General features: G+C 40.3%; 2 protein-coding genes and 1 pseudogene across 5 annotated transcripts in view; all 3 read left to right on the top strand.

Moving 5' to 3' along the window:
• LOC149111777 (uncharacterized) overlaps positions 1-21384 on the top strand; it is a 51462-nt gene that overhangs the window by 22146 nt on the left and 7932 nt on the right. The window contains exons 1-6 of one of the 4 annotated variants that reach the window (XM_089289386.1): positions 7505-7623; positions 9018-9124; positions 9751-10191; positions 11431-11817; positions 12217-12442; positions 13132-13325. The exons of 1 other annotated variant lie outside the window; for it this stretch is intronic. In XM_089289386.1, coding sequence (XP_089145512.1) covers positions 9052-9124; positions 9751-10191; positions 11431-11817; positions 12217-12442; positions 13132-13325 — 1321 coding nt within the window. In that variant the 5' untranslated portion in view covers positions 7505-7623; positions 9018-9051. Of the gene's footprint in view, positions 1-7504; positions 7624-9017; positions 9125-9750; positions 10192-11430; positions 11818-12216; positions 12443-13131; positions 13326-21384 lie in introns of those variants that run through there. 2 more of the 4 variants (XM_089289387.1, XM_089289385.1) reach the window with 2 other exon arrangements.
• Positions 17064-18993, top strand: LOC149111780 (uncharacterized protein KIAA1958-like; annotated as a pseudogene).
• On the top strand, positions 17905-19576 carry LOC149111779 (uncharacterized). The gene has a single exon (XM_089289389.1). It carries the CDS (start codon positions 19098-19100, stop codon positions 19569-19571), a length of 474 nt encoding a protein of 157 aa, XP_089145515.1. The 5' UTR covers positions 17905-19097; the 3' UTR covers positions 19572-19576.

Here is a 21384-nt window from a genome sequence, read left to right as displayed (position 1 = left end):
GAGAAATAGCGCCTTTCTTAAAATCTACAGCACCAAATGTTTAGTTGTCTTTATATTTTTGATTGGCTTCGACGGAAAATAGCAACAACGGTCACATGTAGTATTTTACACACGCCATTCTTCAAAGCCTGGACTTCCTCTTAGTCGAGGAGGGGATTCTCCCGATATTTGTGGTGGGGTTTTACAGCACTTTACTTGAATTATTTGAATTTTTTATTTTAGACCAAACTTTGGCATTTTTGATGGTAAAATTGAGATGGTATTTCATACCGAAAGGGCTCAAAAAAACGAAAAAATAAAGACAAAATGGCGCTACACTTATCTATATAGTTTGTAATATTATAAGAGAGTACTCTCTGCCCTTAATGAGACTTGATATTTTCAGTGACTCTTTGACTTCTTTGAATGAAATCAGATATCTTCTCATACAGCTAACAGTCAGAGACAAACCGTCAAAAGATTTCCGAGGTTATCTTACTTGTCAAACAAGGAGAAACTAAAATGTAAGCAGCTGCAAAGGTGAAGGTTTAAAGACTCTCTGTCGACCGACATGCATCGCGCGCGTCGTTGGAGGTTTCGTGGTCTACGAAACTTCAAATTTGTTGTTGTCGATTGTTTCGCTTTTCAATCCTTTATAATTCGAGGTATCCATCTGGATTGTGCTACATTTATGGCCTTTAAAGGCAAGATTCATTATCATCCTTGGCATTGAGGAGAATATTTGATCGCAAATTATTAGTTTTTCACCTGTTTAAGAAACTAAAGAAAGGCCGGTACGATGTGACTTCGGCCATAGCGACTGTGAAGAACCTCGCTGGAAGGAACAGACCATAGACGTTCCTCTAGAGAATTATCGGAGAAAATCTGTCTAGGATCGCCGAAGAAACAGTTACGATGTACTCGGATATGAGAAAATATACTCCCGTTTGCTGCAGTAAGTGACAGTGAATTGAATTTTCCTACGCATTGATAGCGTTCAGAAAAAGCTATCGCATCGCTTGGGGATTTATCCAACTTGAGGTTAACTTTGGCGAGATTTCTTGAAATTCATTTCGATGAAAAGTGATTTATTTGCGGCGTTTTATTCCTGGAAAGAAAACTTTTTATTGCTAAAAGAGCGAACTGAAAACGTTTTAGTATACGTACGTGACTTGTTTTCGACAGGTGTGTGCCAGTCTTTTCTAGTTACTAATTGTAATTCAACACTTAGAATAAGCACTTAATTTTAATTCATACACCAGTGATGAACTTGTAAATTTTGTCTTAGGTTTTATAATTCTATTTTACTACGCACACCGTAAATTGCTTTTAGACATTTATGGAAAAATTATTATTTCTTAAAACATAAGCAAGCGGATATTAAAGTTAACAGCCGACGTTTCGGCGTCATCGGCGTCACCTTTCTCAAGGCAAACTATTTCTATTCGATTCGCGCAAAGGTATTCACTTGAAGAATTTGGGATCCTTTGTTATGATGCTAATTTGTAGAGACTGTAAAGTATAGAGATCAAATATTTGCATTAATTTATTCCCTTTGCCTTGAGACTGGTGCCACGATGACGCCGAGACGTTGGCCATTAACTTTAATATTAGTACAGGTAATCATACGGTTTCCAGTTAAATTTGGAATTAAATTGGCACTTGTGAGTTTTTCAAAAAGCTGAAATTGCACGAACCAATTCGGCGAGTTCAATTTCAGCTTTTTGAAAAACTCACAAGTGCAAATTAATTCCAAATTGAACGAGAAAAACCGTATGATTATTTATTAATAACACAAACATGAAAAATTCGCTTTGACGAAATGCCGAAAATCTTTTTTGAAGCCATTTTTTCTTATTTGAGAAAACGTTTTTCAAAGTTTCAGCACAAAATCTTCGTCATCATTCTACGTGATATCATCGGCTTAGAAAATTTCCTATTGTCTTTCAGCCAATCATAATCCAGAATTATGATGTGTAATTTGCACTGGTGTTACACTTGAACTACACTACTCTCAGCCAATCAGCATCGAGTAGTTTTTCATGAATATTGTCATTATTATTATTATTATTATTATTATTATTATTATTATTATTATTATTATCAAAACTATAACAAAATTCTCGAACTTACTTGGCTATCAGCAGCCCGATTTGAGCATTAATTGGACAGTGCACGCGTCATGCTTGTAATTGGACAGTACGTGTCATTTTGCGCGCGCTTTTGCGGTGCACTTGAGTAAACTGAGTAAACTTGAGTAAACTGCTGTGTTTTTCAGCATTCATAACGACGTTTAATCGTTCAGCGCTCAATCGATGGTTTGTTCGTTTCTCGAATTTTGTCATAGTTTTGATTAATTCAGTAACAGGGCTTCGCGTTGTCCAATTTAGTCTGTAATCATACTCGTGATTAACAAATCGGACTCCCGCTTCGTGGTCGTCGAATTTCGTTAATCACTCGTATGGTTACAGACCGAATTGGACTCCACTCAGTCCTATTACCATTATTTATTATCATTATCATTATCATTATCATTATCATTATCATTATCATTATCATTATCATTATCATTATCATTATCATTATCATTATCATTATCATTATCATTATCATTATCATTATCATTATCATTATCATTATCATTATCATTATCATTATCATTATCATTATCATTGTCGTTGTCGTTGTCGTTATCGTTATCGTTGTCATTGTCACTGTCATTGTCATTGTCATTATTATTATTATTATTATTATTATTATTATTAAAAGCTCTATTCTACATCACGACTAAGAAGTATGCTAAACATTGTAAGCACCGTGAATTCTGTATATATGCTTCTGAAAGCAAATAACATGTAGATTTAGCTAACCCTAAAAGCAGAGTTCCTGATTAAATAATTAACCATGAATGAAAACAGGATATTTTTTCACTGGATCAGAAACTCAAAAGATAATCAATTGTGAGCGCATGATTGTTCAGTGTGTGGTTTCACTATTTTTTCCAGTTAACTTTTCACAAACCATACCTAATAAGTATTCCTTAGATTGTAGAAATTACGCACGCAATATTAGCCTGCAGAACAGGTGGATTAGCGGGCTCTAGCGCGGTACACGAGCGTGAAGCGCGAGGCGAGAAAAATTCGCCTGTAGTCACCCAATTGTTTATGCTCTTTCAACCGTTCGCCAGGCGAACGGTTTTTGCTAATTGGTTGCTTTAAGCCACGTGACGTCAGACGCGAGAAAAAACAAAATGTGTTAGATTCGGGTGACAGGCCTACACAGACTCCTACGGCTCGATTGTGACATTTCTACATTTACCATTCTCTTGTAAATTCCAGCCTCTCAACCTTTTATTTTGCCCTTCACTGTTTCTGAAGGGCACTTAATGTTGTGTTATCAGGATGACTTTTTTAAAAGTAGAGTAGAGCCGTTGGACTGTTATAGAGGTCAGAGCTCTGCATAGTTTTATTTAGCTGTTATCTATCGCTTTGTGGAGTTTGACACCTCTGTAATCTGCCATGTGCCGACTAAAGTGTGGTTTGTCTTGCCTCATTTCTATTGCACAAATGTATGTTGTATCTCTTTAATTATTCGCTCTGGAGGGACAAAGTCGGTGATCATCAATGTTGATTACTTGCATTCTATATTGTGATGCCGGGCCCGGTTGTTAGATTAAAACTATGTTAAGTATGCGGTTTGTTACCACGGATCATATTTAGCTTTGTACGGCGTCGCCAGAGACTGCTCCTATGTTACTTCGAGAATCTTAGAGATCCGTACTGTGTCATCAAAGTTATGTTTCTTGCATCCTGGATTTGTTCGAACTTTTCGTCTTCTGAGCTCGATGTTTAGGTCTATACTTGTTTTGTTCGTTTTGGCACCACATGATTTAAATCTAGCTTAATTTAGACGCTAACGTCTGCTGGCTGTTTTGCGTCATGCAGACATTTGTAAATTGGTTACTTGAGACATTTTTTTCGCGCCAGTAAAGTGAACTGTTGTGTTCACTCTCATTCTTTCATGCCAATCATTTCAAGGGAGCGGTAGAACAGAAACAATGGGGTGTCTACAGGCGGATTTTTTTCGCCTCGCGCTTCGCGCTCGTTCTCACGCTTGGTCAGCGGCAGGAGCCATAAGTAAGTCTTGGGATCCGCGCGCACCTATGATATGGGACAATTTTTCTATTTTTAGAGCAAATTCCGCCATCCTGACGTCATATATCCGGGCGGATCCACGCACGTGTCGGGGATCTCGCGTAATTGTTGTCACGTTGCGTGATCAAATGGTGAGAGTTGCGAGATTATCTTGCAGATTTTTCACAGTGATGGCAAGGAATAAGGCAAGGAATAAGAACCAAGGCCCTTATATGTAGTTTTATGCTCTGAGCTAATGGAAAAGGTGAGTTTTTCAGGGTCGAAAACAAGACTTCAATTTCGCGCTGCATATCCTGTGAATGAATAATATCTGCTCGCGCTAGTTGTACGAGGATTTTGCGTTTGTTCTGTAAAGAAAAGTTATGTAAGAAAACTCTTTACTCTGGTATCGAGTTAATTTGTGAGTTTCCCAAACAATGCTTAATCATAACCAAACCTGTTTTTGATAGTTTCTTATTGTTTCTGTTTGTTTGGCGAGTTTGCAACAGTTTTTGAAGGGAAAGTCTGACGTGTACGTTAAGTAGCTCATTTGTATAGTGCAGCGCGTGCACTTTCAAGTCCGAGTCGGTGTTTTCAACTGTCAACAAATCTTGACGAAGATTTCTTTCGTTGTCTTTTGTGCTGAGATGCTGCAACAATTTTCACCAACGCCAAAGGTTACTAACATCATGTGTGTCTCTTTAACATAGTCAAATTTTACACTGCGAAAATAAAATAGACAAGGAGTTTTGATAACTCAACCAACAAAATCGAAATCGTTATTTGAGTTGATTACAGAAAGAGTCATCGTAACTTCGTTGATTATTTCTGCTGTATTCAGCTAAGCTTTTAATATGTTCTCAGACATTTATCAACCTTAAACATATTTAAAAACTAGAGATGTTATATGAGTTCGATGTACGTTTTCAAACGAAAGTGGGAAAGTCCAATTTGTTATGTTTTACTGACAGTACAAAACACTCATCGGCGGGCTGTTATTCATCGACAACAGACAATTTATTGAATTTTTACACAAACAAAATTGAGCAGCATCCGACAGACATAAACTTTTTTGTCACTTATTGGGCCTTGATAAAATATCAAGCGTTGCTTACAATTCAGGCCAAACCCAAACTTGCAATTATTTTGTTTTACTTTTCCGTCGAGATAGAGTCTGGCGAAATCCTCGCAAGCGTGTGGCAAGAGGAGGGAAACTTAGAAGTCCTGAAACGCTGCTATATCCAAATATATCCAACTAGCTTTTTGCAGTGCAAGAGAAAATGAGGGGACAACATATGTGAAACTTAGAGTGGAGTAATGTGGAGCTCTTTTGAAAGAAGCAGCGGAACACAACTTGGTCAGTCGGTCAGTGATATAAAGCGGGACATAACTAAATTCGACACTGTCGGCTTACTTCACTCAAACTGGAGCAGTTTACGACGAAAATACTGAAGTAAAATTCCAATAGACATGAACGTATTGAGTTGTGGGCCAAAAGCATCAAACATTTCGGGAATTTCGGACGCCATTTCCCCGCGCTACATCCGCGAAAATCCTCGCAGCATGCACGCGCGTGTGCAGCACATGATGGCGCAATTTGTTCTAAAAAATAGAAAAAATTTCCCATATCATGGGGACAGCCCCAATACAAGAAATGGCGCGCTTACGGTCTCCGTCCCCGATTATGGTTCCTGTCAGCGGTCAACTTCAAAAAACACGCAACCTAATGATAATAATAATAACTTTATTATCGAGTCAGTCTTTCTAGCTTTCACAAATAAAAACTAATTGGGGACACCTATCTACATTACTCCATAAATAAATAAAATAAGTTTACAATCTAGTATATGTACAATAAAAGAAAAGAAAACCTATATAAATACAGTTTACAAAATCGACAAAAACTAATCGCTACATAAATAGCAATCCTTAGGCACGGGTCAAACGCCGTACCTCACATGAGCCGAACCTAATGATAGTTTGGGTCGACTCAAATAATTGAAAGAACGCCTGTCAAACGTCGCACTTAATTCAGTCGAACCGAACTACTACACCAAACAAATAACCAAAGCGGTCTTGCTGGTCAGTGGTTTTTTCAAGGTAAAGTCAAAATGGCGCCTTTAGACCTTTGATTATGCGTTTGGTTCGACTCATGTGAAGATCGGCGTTTGACCCAAAGTCGGTCTTCAGGCGTTATTCACGGCTGGCCAGGCGTGAAGAACGCCTCAGCCGCTCCAAATGAAATCAGTCGAACTTAATTGGGTCAAACGGCGAACTTCAGATGAGCCTAATTGGTTAAATTGGGTTCGGCTCATGTGAAGTACGGCGCTTGACCCGGGCCTTACATTTATATTGCGATACAACGTCTGACAGGTCGAGCGCCCTGATTTGACTTTTAAAAGCATTTAAGGACTCGGCCAATTTAATAGAGTTATGCAGCTTCGACCAAATGAAAGGTTCCATATATCATAAACTATGTCTCCCGTATGTAACGGTATTACATCTTGGTATAGAAAAATCGTCTGCATTCCTAAGGTTATACCTACTCGTGTTACGATTAAAAAGATCTGATATATATGATGGAACTCGATGAGCTTTTGACCTGAGCCCGCGGTATGGTCACGCGATACTGGTCAGAGAATACCTTGTTTTGACAGCTGTCAATTAATTATAACATGGATGTCCATTATCAAAGATTTACCTATGGTAATGGTGCTACTCTCTTATTTTCCGAGGTATGGGGCTTGGCGAACGGACGTACGGACGGCAAGGACTTGTAGCTGACAAGTCAGATTTTCAAAATACATACAGTAGTTGTAAGCCAAATATCAGTTTTTACCAGTAAATTATATTTTAGGTCACCTAATGCTTCGAAATTTTAACGCAAATTTCCAATTTCCAATTTTCAATTCAAAACATTTTCAATTGAACTGACTAGTCAACTTCTTTGAATGAAAGAAGCCAACAATCAAAGAGCAACCGTCAGAAAATTTGCGAGGTTCTCTTATTACTTGCCAAACAACGAGAAAGCAAAATATATAAGTAGCTGCAAAGTTCAAGGTTAAGTAATAGATGAAAAACGAGTGCGAGTTTTTCATCAAGGGTTCCAAACACCGAGAAAGAGATGAAATCACCACGCCGAAGGCGGCGGGCTTTTATTGTTTCGATGTGTTTGGAACTCTTGATGAAAAACGAAGCAAAGTTTTTGATATGGCTCATCGAACTCGTGCGGGAATTTAGTAAAAATTATTTGAGAAAAATAGGTTCTTATAAGGCGTGCTCAATAGGCGATTGTTTGCTTCTTATTCATATGGTAAATGCAATAAATATTAAACATACTGTCATGCGGGTAAGTTTTAAAGGTAGAATTTGTAAAAAATTAACATAACCCCGCGTGAGGGAGCTCCACTCCGGATCAGTACGATTTCGCGTTCCCAAATTAACGACTTCTCAAGAAAAGGTTTTGGTGAATGACTCCATTCCAGCTTAAAGAAAAATTGATGCGCGACAGGTAGGGACATCGTTCTAATGCATTGTTTCAGTACGAACAGCTTACGGAAGATAATATGCCTAATTAAAAGTTTCAAATATCCTCGGTCCAAGTGTCGTTCGTACAAGTACATATTCTACCACAGAGAAACAAGACGAATCTATTGCTTTAAAGGATGTTGTTTTCAAGAAAGAAAATTCAAAAACTGCTCAATCAATGTAACAGTGTCTAAGAAGGAATAATATTTTGCCGCATGAGTCAAGCCGGGAATATGCTGTATTTAGCATTACAAAGACTGATGAAAATTCCAGTTTCTTGATTAGTGTCCTGATCAGTTTTTGAACTAATCAAATGTGTCTTGATCGGTATGTTCATCGGTTAACGACATACATGCACCTGACCGAATGGATGCAATCCGATCGGGTCATCGTTATGAATTATTAATGAGTTTGAGAAGGTTTGATCTATGTTCCACGCGTCAGAGTAATACATATCGTGGAAATAAAAACTAATTTGAAATGTCCTCATGACTTTTAGAAAAAGGAAAACAGAATGGCCGTAAATGAGAAAGAAATAGCACATTTCTCTGCACGCCAACAAACAATTGTGATTTGAAAAAGTGTTCAAAGCTGTTCCAATTCTAAAGCAAAACTCATTATGTTTTTGTCAATCACTAATGCATACAGCGAGGACAGGTATATAACATCGTGACAGTCAGTTGATTTGTTGCTTGCATACGTCAACGATATGCCTAGTTAGAGCCTACTTCAGCCTTTCTTGCTACGACTTCCCTTAATTTACTTCATCTAGCTTCTGGAAACCAGCTCCTGTCTTGACAAAGTAATAATCTGCATGTGTATGATGGCAAAGGAAATATCAAGGCGATTCAAAGTTTTCTTGCTGTAGCACAAATCTCGTCAAAGTTATACAAAATTCTGGTACTTGCGAAAACCAATGTCAATAAGCGCTTCGATGGTGTAGAGGACGATGGCGGACTGATAAACAAACGGGAGATATATTGCCATCAATCTTGAAACTGTAAAGGGACAAAAAGAAAAAGAATAAGGAATATTCCAAGGAATGCTCGTTTTATCGCAACATCATTTAAGGTGGAACTAGAATATTCACCAAGGAACAAGGCCAAAAGTAGTGAATCACAAGCATAGTCTTCCACTATATCAATGTAAAGTTGAGCCGAGTGTTAGTGCTAACAAGCTGTTCGTTATAGCGTGATATTCGGCATGCCTCAAAGAGCTTGACATTCCTCAACGTTCAATTTCGCGCCCTTCCTCCTCCGGTTTGATATTGCACGTCTTACTGTTTTAAATGCTTTGCAATGATGCGTTATTGATTATTAATTTATATGAAAACAAAAACACATAAGCAATCGACTTCTTTTTACACTCTTATTTCAGCTAATGGGATCTGCATCTGGTTACTGAAGACAGAATGTCTCCAGTCTTCGTCGGTATCTTATGGCTGTGTATAAATATCAGTATGTCAAGCCAAACGAATGCAACAGGTAAATGAACTCAGAGAAAAAGAAAAAAAATTGATTTGAGTCACCTGTGTTTATGACAAACACGTAGTTACCCTTTCAACTACTTATCGAGATCAGCTTTGAGTTTTTAGTCAGTCAAATGCACAAAACAAAGTTCTTTATTGTCCTGTTCTGAAGGTGGTTATGTGTGCTCATACAACTAACCGATAGAAGCATTGCGATTATGTAGGTCATACATAGTCTATGAGCATAACAGAAAAGATGTGAATGCAGAGTCAAGGACCTTCCAATATAAATCTTAGCCTGTTTGTTTGCTTCTTTGATGTCTACCGGGTTTCTTAACCATTTCCCTCTATTACCTATGTTGAACATTGGTGTTAAGGTGCTCTTTGGATGGATAATGGGTGCATGTGATGCCGGGGGACAACCTCTTCCTCAGGCTCTCTCTCATCGCCCCCAAGAGCGAGAGGGAAACGAGGTTGGACGGATGATTTATGTAAAACATGAAGTGAACAATCTTCTCTGATGTTTTTATATAAATGTCGCCTTCAATTAAAATTGAACTTGGGCCGTTTGACAAAAATACCTACGACAGTTCACACATTTTTAAATAGTGCTATTATATAATTATTTATTCACTTTTTCAGATTTTGCTGGCATTTTAACTGGTGACGATAATCTCACAGTTTTCGCGGACGGACGTCTCGTTGGCTACAACGGCGGTGCTTGGGATGAGGCAAGATGGTTTTCATTCCCAAGCGAGACGAAGGTAATTACCGTGTTTGTTTACAACGGGCCAAATGGGTTCGGTGGATTTCTAGGAGTGTTTAGTAACGGAGCGGTCACAGATAGCAGCTGGAAATGCAAGGAAAGCTTTATTAAACCAGACGATGGATGGGACCAAACCAATTTTACCGATAACACATGGCCCAACGCCTTCGTCAGACATGATAATAGTGGTCGACACAGTTCGAATCGCGTGATTGGAATACCTAATGATGCTCACTGGATCAGCGCAGAAAATCATTACGCTACCAGATTCATCTGCAGGAGACGTATTAGTAAGGAGGAGAGACTTATCAAGACCAGTAAGTATTCCGTTTCTCTATTCCCGGCTTCAGCCATTGTTATAAACTTATCGAAACGTACTCTCAAACAACTACATAAAACGGTTAGGTCGGAATCTTCCAATACTGAGGAGGTTCGTCATTCTAGACTGTGAATCTTGATCAGTTACTATATGGCAAGAGGACAACAAAATCATATCGTTAACATAACATCATGAACATCCACAGTTTATGCAGTGTTTGTTAGGTGTTTGTCACTCTTTCACGGTATGTGATATTAATTACTATATCGTTGTAACGGGAAAAAGTTCAAGTATGCTTGGGTCACTAGATTTCCTCCTTTATGCCTGGAATATCGTTGAACTGAAAGCTTTTAAATCGGGATTCTGCTGCATACAATTTAGTGTTACTTTTGCCGGGATACAGAATGTTGATCACCAGTTAAATCGGGAATATCGTTAAATCGACGATCGTAAAATCGGGGTTCCACTATGTTAGGACCCCACAACCTGACAAAATCAGTTACCGTTTTCTTTCTTTCTTTCTTTCTTTCTTTCTTTTTGTGCACTTCAGTATCATTAAGTCCTCATGGGCGATTTTCAAATCTTTTAGTTTATAAAAACAATTAACGCTGAATTCTGCAACCTTGTTGCCCAAATTTTGGTCTACTTTTATTAGTCTTGTTCTTATACAGCTGTAATTCCATCGCGTTAGCTTGGTGCGACCATCAACATCATTGAGTTCCATGGCAGCGGCGAAAGTTTGGTCCGGGAAGGGGGGTACTCCCTTATATGGGCTAAATACGTATGTGCGGCCCCAAAGGGTATGGTTTTTCAGCCGTTTTGGTCATAAATAGGGTATGGTTTTTGCACTCTAATCTCAAATTTGGTATGTTTTTTTTAGAAGAAGCTACTTTTTCATTATTATCGGTAAGACCAACAACAAAAGCCCTCCACAATGCTTTTAACATCGGTCTGAACTATGTAACTTATTATAAGGCAGGTCTGAAACAGGGTATTGAGGGGTTAGGTCATAACTAGGGTATTAAATTTTTGGTCAGGTCATAAATAGATTTGGGAAGATCGCAGATTTTGGTCATAAGTAGGGTGAGGATTTTGGGAAGCGGGCCGCGCACCCTCACCCAATTTTTCTGGGAGTACCCACTCCAGGAAGTTTGGTGCCAAAGATGCTAACGTTTCACTTGATAACTCCACGATTTTGAGAATTTGATAAAGTTCTTTTAATTAATTCTTTCCATAGCTTTGATAACAATCCTCGCAACAAGATCAAGCCAGACTATCGAGCTGTATCTTGATGGAGTTTTCTCAGCAGGAGCAGTCGGGGATTTGACGGTTGTTAAAGACCAGCACAAACTTCTAGCGGTACATGTGGAAGACAAGAATGTTGACAACAATGTTTACTTTGTGGCGTCCTCCAGCAATGGTTTTAGAACTAACAGATCACTGAAATGTACAAACAAATACCACCAGGGCTGGTTTCTTCCTAATTTTAGGGACGCTTCATGGCCAAAACCTTATGCGGATGATAGCAATAAAGTAGTGTATTTCGCGGCACCAGATGCCAAGTGGATCAAATACCTTGTGACCAGAAGCAATAACCTCTTCTGTCGGTGGAACACCACTGTAGGTAAACACCATCCACCTGAATACCTAGAGAACAGTTCATCGACGTATAATTGCGGTTGCTGGGCTAAGATAATATTAGTGTACTTACGAAGCAACGCACTCAGCTCAGTGGCGAGACCTCCAGGTACCAATAAATAAAATGTTTTCTCAACTGAGGCGACAGGAAGGGAAACTATTTCTTGAACCAAAGGTTAAAATCTTTAGTGAGTACGTTTCTTTCCTAAAGTATTCAAGAACTTGTACTCCAAGACTGTTTTAGAACTGGAACTTGTATAGATAGTAAGCTAGGGTCGTTTGTTGTGCAAACGCTATCTGCATTTCTAGATATTTGAAATGTCGACATTTTACAGAAGTATAAAAAGTCCTTTACCAAAAGACAATTTCTATTTATTTCACTTAGAGCGTGACCTCCCTATAGTTCCCAGCTCGATCAGTTCTACAAGAACGATTTTTTCTACAGCTGAAGTACAAAATGCCACCAGTTCATCAAGGATTTCCACAGAATGGAGCGGCCCGAACACAAATACGTTAAGTACATTAGTGATCGTGTTGATAGCTATTGGTGGTGTGACAGCTGCTGTGGTCATTGGATTGGCTGTTTCTGGTTACATCTGGAGAAAACGGAGGTTTTTAACATTCTTTTCAGTTCTTTGCGTATTTGCATATTTATTATACATGGGTATAGGCTACAATTACAGTCGACTCCCGATAACTCGAACCTTTAGGGGAAATAGTAAAAGGTTCGAGTTATCGGGAGGTCGAGTTATCCGGCGAGGGTAAAATTATATAGAAAATAGCCTGAAGGGAAATGAAAATTACTTCGAGTTAGCGGGGGGTTCGAGTTAGCGAGGGTTCGAGTTAGCGATGGTTCGAGTTATCGGGAGTCAACTGTACCACTGTTTGCATAAGGCGAGATGGACTTTCATCAGCTTGCTGCAGGCACAAAGTTAGTTTAAACGTTCTCAAGTATCCACAATGGTTAGGCGAGAAATTGTTTTAGTATCATTTTAAAAATTAAGGTTAATATTAAGTACTGTAACTCTAAAAGTAAGGAACTGACTGACTGATCGACCGTCCGACCGACCGACTGGCTGGCTGGCTGGCTGGCTGGCTGGCTAACTGACCGACGGACGGACGGACGGACGGACGGAAGGACTGACTGACTGACTTACTGCCTGGCTGTCTGGCGTCCTGGCTGCCTGGCTGTCTGGCTGCTTCTCTTCCTGACGGACGGACTGAGGGACTATTCTTTCATTAGGCATCTCAGTCTGTGTATTAAAACGTTGATGCGATGCCATGGCAATTGATGTTTCAGGGAGAATAACGAGCACAACATACAGTTGAAGGATCAGAAGAGAGATAAATGGGAAATAAAGGGTAGTGACGTCACCATATGTGAAGAGCTCGGTCATGGCGCCTTTGGTAAAGTTTGTAAAGGAATTATGCAGGCCTCTTCGCGTATGAAACCCCGTCAATCTACAATAACTGTGGCTATTAAGACGCTTCAAGGTATGTTAAATGACTCTGAGATATATATAAATTATACTGTAATTGTTCGAGCCCCGGTTGTGTTCTTGGGTAAGACACTTTACTCTCACAGTGCTTCTCTAACCCCCCCCCCCCCCCCCCCCCCGCAATTTTTTTTTTTTTTTTTTTTTTTTCCTTTAATAAAATCTAAGTTCGTATAGTGTGATCGTCCGGATGAGTGTAGTTCTGAAAAGAACTGTTGTTGGTGACTGACGTTTCGACAACCTGAGCGGAAGTCATCTTCAGAGTCAAGTGAATAGTGTTTGTCAGTCGATGATCTTATAAGTCTGGTCCGTTGAACGTGATTGGTCAGTATAGCCATGATGGTATTGGCTGAAAGACTCGTGTAAAGTTTGTCATCAGTCATTGGTGGGTTTCGATCCGTCTATTGTTAGTCAAGTAGGTCGGTTTTGGTCCGTGTATTGTTGAGTCGGTCTGTTAGAAGTCCGTTTGTCGGTTTCGTTTCTGTCGTGGATAAGTCGTTTGTAAGGCGCCGGTAGTTGTTGACATCTGTTAAGAGGCGTTTGTTCTAGGTTAGTGTACCAGCTTTCCAGAGTCAGTCGTTGAAAATAGTTTGTACTGCAGGTTAAGCACTGAGCAGAGTCCCAGTCAATGTTGTGGTTTGTCAGTTGATGATGTACAGTAATGTGATTGTTGGCATCACCATTTCTCGTGGCTCGTTTGTGTTCAGTCAGTCTCGTGTTAAGGTTTCTGCCAGTCTCACCAATGTAGGAAGCCTGGCAGTCGGAGCATTTGATCTTGTAAACTGCTCCCTGTCTGTCGTTAGGTTCGTCTCTGTCTTTCACGTTGGTCAGTAAGTGTCGTAACGTAGTTGTAGGTTTGTGGGCTACACGAATGTTGTAGGGCTGTAGGATCCGCGAGATGGTCTCAGAAGTGCCCTTAATGTAAGGTATAGTCACTGTAGTAACAGGCGTAGGGTTCCTGTTCGTAACGTCAGCTTCAGTAGGTCGGTAAATGTTTCGTCTAATAAAGTCAGCGTTGTAGTTGTTTTTGTGAAAAACACGTTCAAGGTATCTGTTTTCGTCACGTAAGCTGTCCGGTGTGTCACAAACTAGTTGCGCTCGTCTCGTCAAAGTCTTTATAGTCGAGACGAGCGCAACTAGTTTCTAACAGACCGACTCAACAATACACGGACCAAAACCGACCTACTTGACTAACAATAGACGGATCGAAACCCACCAATGACTGATGACAAACTTTACACGAGTCTTTCAGCCAATACCATCATGGCTATACTGACCAATCACGTTCAACGGACCAGACTTATAAGATCATCGACTGACAAACACTATTCACTTGACTCTGAAGATGACTTCCGCTCAGGTTGTCGAAACGTCAGTCACCAACAACAGTTCTTTTCAGAACTACACTCACCCGGACGATCACACTATACGAACTACTGATACTCCTGGGTTGAAACCATTTACAATGAAATCTAAGTAAAATCCCCGCGTTTCTAAAGGCGTTTAAAGTTGTAATTTCTACGTCCACAACCAAGTAAACTGGGATCTGGGTCGGGCTTCTTGTGACGTCATCGAAGGACCTTAGTGAAGCACTCAAGAGATGTTTGACTAGGCCTCGAGTGCTCTGAAAACATATTTGGGTTATTTGTGCATCATATTTTATGGGAAAATGGACCAGAATTTCAGATGAAAGAACCTTATCATCCAGCAATACAATACGGAGTCTAGTTACGATTAGTAGGACGGTTACGATGTATATATTTTTATAGCGGAGCCTCATACCTTCGAGAATTTGGTAACCAATCGATCTGAAAAATTTTGATTCCCACGTTACTCTCCGTACGTACGTCTGTCCGTAGGTCAATAACTTGAAAACTAAGAGAGTAGCACCATTACCATAGCCACATCTTTGATTTTGGGCGTCGACGCTAATGTTAATTGACAGCTGTCACAATAAGTTATCCGATAACCAGTATCACGTGACTAAATCGCGGGCTCAGGTTTAGAGCTCATTGAGGTTGCGTGTTTTGTTTTAAAGTTTACCGCTGACCAGTCACTAGTTTACCGATTGGATCGCGGGCTCAAGTCACGTTATTTCTCTGGGGGAGAAGGAAGGAGTACTCGCAAAGGCAAAATTTCGGCGCAAATTAACCCCTGGCGCGTTGTTGACTTTTCTTCTGACATATTCCTTGTACAATCGTCTCTTGGATAGTTCCTGATATATTGCGTACGTAATTTCCACATCTTGGTTAGGCTTGTTGGGTAAAAAAATAGCAAGACCACACGCTGAACATAGTAATTTGACGTTGACTTAACTTGCAGATTTTTTGAGTGTCAAAGCATTTCTAGATTCAAACATTACCCTCGATTCCCCAAGTTTTCCCAGCAATCCAGGCTTAGAATATGTTGGGCGGTGTTGAAGTCCAGTGCTGCCTACTGCTCCAGATCAATGTTTGAAAATAAATTTAACTTAAGGGGGTATGGTACCCTAAAATATCGGGATGTTCGTGAAAAATTCCATTTCTTGGAAATACAAGATTTAAGACCCTTGAGGACTTGTCAAAAACATTTTGAAACGATCTTGCCGAATTTCCTTCCAGATGACTGTGAAATTTAAGGAAAGTACACAGTGGTATAAGTTTTTTCACGTGGCAACGGCCATAGCAACGACTGTTTACTATAAGAACGTGGCCAAAAATATAGATTATTTTTAACTTATATGAACGAAACTATTTATAAAAAAAAACTTTTAAGACATGCACAACTCGATTGGTATAATTATTTGTGAAAAGCTTTGCCTCAAATTGCCATCACAGGCTCATTCATTTCCCTTATGACAAGGAATATTTCCCACAACTGCGGTAACTTTTTACAAAATAGTACAACCATTGCACCCCCTCCCCCCGAGATCCAATCTGCACCCCCCCCCCCACACTATTTGTGGCTCGTTAAATGCTTAATACTTCGTGTAAGAAACTTAAAGTGCATTTTTCTCAAAAGTTTACTTTTGTACTGACTGACTTCGCGCCAACATTTCTACTTTGCAAGGTTTTTAAGTAGAATTCCCGAAACTTGGGCTGATCAAAGACCAATAGTGTCGTGATGTCATAAACCAAAAAAATCGTAACATTTTAAGGTCTGTCACGCGACATGAGATGATTTGTCCACTGGGTGTGGTCAAAAATAAGGTTTTTTCCAAATAAAGCTGTAAAAAGCACTGAAAATAAGAGTTAACTGTCAAAACTTAGGTTCATCGCACAGAACAAAACAGAAACTTACATGATATGCTTATTTGACAGTCAAATCTTGTTTTGTAAAAGAGCAGGAAGTGTTGGCGTCAATACCATAAACACTACTTCAAAAGGCTGTGGCTGGTTTCCATAGCAGCCATTTTGAGTAAAACTCTAGAAATTTAATTTCTCTTCTTGAGTGCAATAGCACACAATTGATCTTTCTTCACCATATTTAAACAAACTTTTTGGTTCATTTGAGGGTACCATACCACCTTAAACGATTAGCAGACATAATCATAAAAATTACAATTTCCTCGATTGTGAATGGTTTAAAAAACTCCTATTTTCCACTAATTCACTTGTCAAGTTGTTATCGGACAGTTCAGTAAGCCAATCACATTCAAAGTTGTATTTTAAATCAACCAATCACAACCTTGGTTTCAATCACCATAGAAACAGTGTACAAACTCCTAAATTGAGGCTTTCGTCAAAATGGATAATTTTTTCCCTTGAACAATGACTATATTTTAGAAGACAGTAGTGATTTCTTTAATCCTATGGCACAAATGTTTATGCCAACAATCTAGACGAGTTCCTTCGTGGATATGTTGACATGTTCAGATGAAGTTCAGTCCTCCCCTGCATCGTTTATCGCTTCGCAACAACTGCAAACGGAGGCAAACATTCACCCGACTGAAATGCCACTGAACAGTTTTTCCTCCGGTGAAAATCCATATTTTCTTCAACAAAACACAGGAACAATGGCAGTAGACCAAGCTCGTTTTCCCCTTGTATCGGACGAAGACATTACAGAAATAAATGAAACCGCAGCCTCCAAAAACACCGCTCGAGCAACTAAAACATGGATGGCAGCGTGGGCAGAATGGTGTAAAGCCAGAAACATTAATGTAAACATGCAGACATATTATCCGCAAGCTCTTGACGGCCTCTTAAACAAGTTTTACGTTGAAATAAGGAAGAAAGATGGTACAGACTACGAGCCCGACTCGTTGAGAGTAATGCAGGCAGCCATAGATCGGTGTCTTCGTCACAAGAACTATCCAGTGAGCATCATAACCGGTCGTGAGTTCACAAAGTCGCAAGAAACGCTCGACGCAAAAGCGAAACAGCTTCGCCGCCAGGGAAAAGGTAAACGCCCAAACAAAGCACATCCATACAGCGAAACAGACCAAGCAATTTTCTGGGGAGCAGGCAAACTTGGAAAGCACAATGGCCTTGCGTTGACAAACGTAAACTTCATAAATCACTCCGAGACGATGGGCTTCAGAGGAAGACAAGACCATTATGCATCAGTAAATTCCAGCAGTGCCCATCCCCCCCCCCCCCCCCCCCCCCGCGGGCAACCGCGGGGCATTTGCTCACGTTGTCAGTCCCGGGGGTGGGGCATCTGCAATTTTATCGCGGCCCCGGGGCTGGGCATTTGCGTACCCCGGGGCGACCCCCGGGCAATTGACACACGTGTTTTCGAAAGTGCCATGGATGAGTTCATCGGGGAAGACGAGGCATTTGTCGAACAACGACTTGTCCGTCAGGGACTAGAGAAACTTGTAGATGTTTTAAAGGTGTGTTTTCTCAATTTTAGATATTTCTTCATTACTTGTAAGCATATACATATAAGCGACGAGGTGAACTATACTTTGTTTATCCCAAAACAATCACTGACGTGAACACGGCTATTTTGCTTTTCGGATTCAAAACTAGCCTAGCATTTTTTAAATTCATGAAAGTGGAGTTAAAATACTTAAGGTCTGCGAATTCAAATGATGCGATCTTCAAGACAGATCTTGCGAGCTTAAAATGCAATGCATCATCATTTAAAATGTCTTGATTCTTCACAGAAAAAGTAGCCTGCGAAAACAGGCACCTATCATCGCTCGCGGCTGGAGGCACGTCCCCCGCGATCCCAGCTATCCTCTAGCAAACTGTTAAAAACAAATATAAAGAAATAAATATAATCAGAATCAACTAACACGTACTCTTGTCCTTGAAGTCCTACCGTTGCATTAAAATACTGAACAGTTGAACGGGTTATTCCCTGATTAATAAAAAAACTGCAGAGGTGTTGGAAGGCGCCGATTCCGGGGACGGGGCATTTGCCCTCTTTCTTCGTCTCCACCCCGGGGCATTTAGACAGCTTATGTGTTCCCACCCCGGGGAATTTGCCCATTTATTTTTAAAAAAATGCTAATGCCCGGGGGTTAGCCCGGGGGGGGGGGATGGGCACTGCTGGAATTGACTGACGCACTAGGACGCTTATGTCGTTTTCCAGACGGCAGATGGGAGCAAGGTGGTAGAATTCAGAGAAAATCCGACGAAAACGAGACAAGGAGGGCTGAGAAATCCAACACGCCGCTCTCCTCAGCAGATGTGGTCGACGGACGGAGGCGAGAGAGATCCCGTGAAATTGTTTGAAGAGTGGCTGGAGCACCGACATGACGTCCTGAAGAAATCCGGTCCGTTGTACCTGACGATAGTTCCCAGACCAACAAGTAATACCTAGGTACTCGAAAACAAGAATGGGACAGCACAGAATTAGGCACATAATGAAGTCTTTAGCCAGCTGTTTGCCCCCCAAGTCCAACAAGAAGATCACAAATCACTCAACGCGAAAAACCGTCGTTGCCAAGCTTAAGAATGCTGGTCAACCTCGTCACAAGATTATCCAGGTCAAAGGACATGCTCGGGAATCCTCCTTGGAAGATTATGACGAAATAAATGTCAGTGAAAGACGAGAATTATCTCACATCGCTAGCGGATACGTGTCAGCACAATCCAGCTCGACATCTGCGATTTCTTCAACATCTGCTTCATCAACAAGTCGTTTTCCTTCGCACAGTTCGGTGCCTACAGCTTCAGCAAATTCATCAGCTGCATGCATGAAAGAGAATGTTCGACCAGCATTTCCAATCAGTTTAAACCAAGGTTTCTTCATCAGCGAATGTGGCAGGATTCACCGGTATGCCGTCGTCCATGTACAGCATGGCCACTAAACAGCCTCTGTCGGCGCCATTTCAAATTTTTAACAGTTATGTGTTCAACACCAACAACTTAAGAGAAAGTCTAGTCCTCGTCCTGAAAAGCCAAGGAAACGAAGAATCACCATTGACTCTGACTCTGATTATTTTATAGCTTGAAGTGAACTGTAGATCGACTCAGTTCAAAAACATTTTCCTTCGCAAGAAAAACTGCCCTGTTTAGCGTTCGGGTTGATTTTTACGAAATTCTAATAAGTTGTTCTGCGCAGTTGTGCGTTTTTCATGCATGGTTGCGTTTTTGACTGAGACTTGTTTTCGCTCATCACTTAGCAACCAGCAAATCCATTTTGACTGTGGTCAATTCAGAGCGACATTAAACAATTTACGCCTCCTTTGTCAGTCTTTTTATGCAAATTTTCCCTTTCTTTCATACCTTGGTATTCTTCTTTTCTCCGAAATTGTAATTTTTATGATTAATTGGTAATAAGACTTCGTGTCGTCCAATTCGGTCTGTACTCATACTTGTGATAAACAAATCAGTCTCCCGCTGCGCGGTCGTCCGATTTTGCTACCACTCGCACGATTACAGACCGAATTGGACTCTACTCAGTCCTATTACCATTACTAATCGTCACAATCGCCAAACAACATCAGAAGGTTAGGTAAACTCCCAGGTTAAACTGAAATTCCCTAACACCACTAAACCCGTGCGAAGCAACAACAGAAAATATGTCACACCATTTGCTATCCGGCGCTAACCTGGACGTCTCACGGCGAGAACACCAAGAGGACTAATCTACATAAAACACTTTTTTAAGTACTCTACCGAACCTCTTTCCGCTAACTATTCAAAAACGCGGAAAAATTCGTCTTTTGGCTTCGACCGACCGTATGTATGTATACGAAGTCAATTAGTGTATATGAACATAAACATTGCGAGTTACACAAATTTGCATTTTTCGTACTAGTAATCAAAGATCGTGGCAGAAGGTTTAGTATGGTATCAGTTAAATGAATACATTTCTCCTTCATTTTTTGGTTTGTTTGTTTGTTTTTGTTTTAAAACCTTTTTACGCCAATAACCTGAGTGTTGCGTTTCAGACGAAAACAAGGGCATTTTCCTTTTAGCGCTACAATCTCCGTTGGTAAAGTCGAATCTAAATTAATGGTTTTTTTTACTCTCCTTATAAACTCGGTCAATGCTTGATTCGTTTTAAGTTTGTAACCTGGATATATTTCGTTGCTCAAAGAACAAAACAATTGTGTATGCTGAAGGGCCTTTGAGAAACTCAGCTGCCGATTGTTGACCTCGTGCGTGTGGTTGTATACAAAATCCAAAACTACATAGCTAGTTCTGCGAATTGAAGCCTCACTAATCTTAACCGCCTTGTTGTAGGACATACGTACGTGTCGTTGACAATTAGTTTAGAAAACTCTCTATTTCGAGGACCAAAAAACTCGATGCGTTTAATTTGCCGTATAATTATCTCACCTAGTTGCCATTGTTTTGGTCTGGAACTCTGGGGTTCGTTTGAATTGAATAGTCAGATGGCTCCCAGCTTATCCCAAATTCGACAATGTCGAGCTTCGCACTAGAAGCTGGAGAAGAATATACAGGCCATGAAAATCTCTTGGTTTTTACAGTAGCGACGAATCCGAGATCGAAGAACTCCTCGATGGCTCCCTCTTTCGGTCCGTCCTTGCACAAGTCAGCACATTTCTTTCGTCTTTACATAGTTAGTAACTATAGTCTTTACTTTTTTTGGCTTCTAGACGAGTGTCCTCGAGAATGAGCTATTGAATGAAGAGGATTGCTCCCTCCCAAGCA

This window comes from Orbicella faveolata, unplaced genomic scaffold (genome assembly GCF_042242905.1).
Source record: "Orbicella faveolata isolate gen_17 unplaced genomic scaffold, um_ofav_v1 contig_2, whole genome shotgun sequence".
In the NCBI taxonomy this organism is placed as follows: domain Eukaryota; kingdom Metazoa; phylum Cnidaria; class Anthozoa; order Scleractinia; family Merulinidae; genus Orbicella; species Orbicella faveolata.
The sequence above is the reverse complement of the archived record's forward strand: the minus strand, read 5'-3'. Positions and strand labels throughout refer to the sequence as shown.

What these genes read in the sequence shown, in the direction of transcription:
- LOC149111779 (XM_089289389.1), top strand. Translation starts at nt 19,098, where the DNA reads ATGGGACAGCACAGAATTAGGCACATAATGAAGTCTTTAGCCAGCTGT.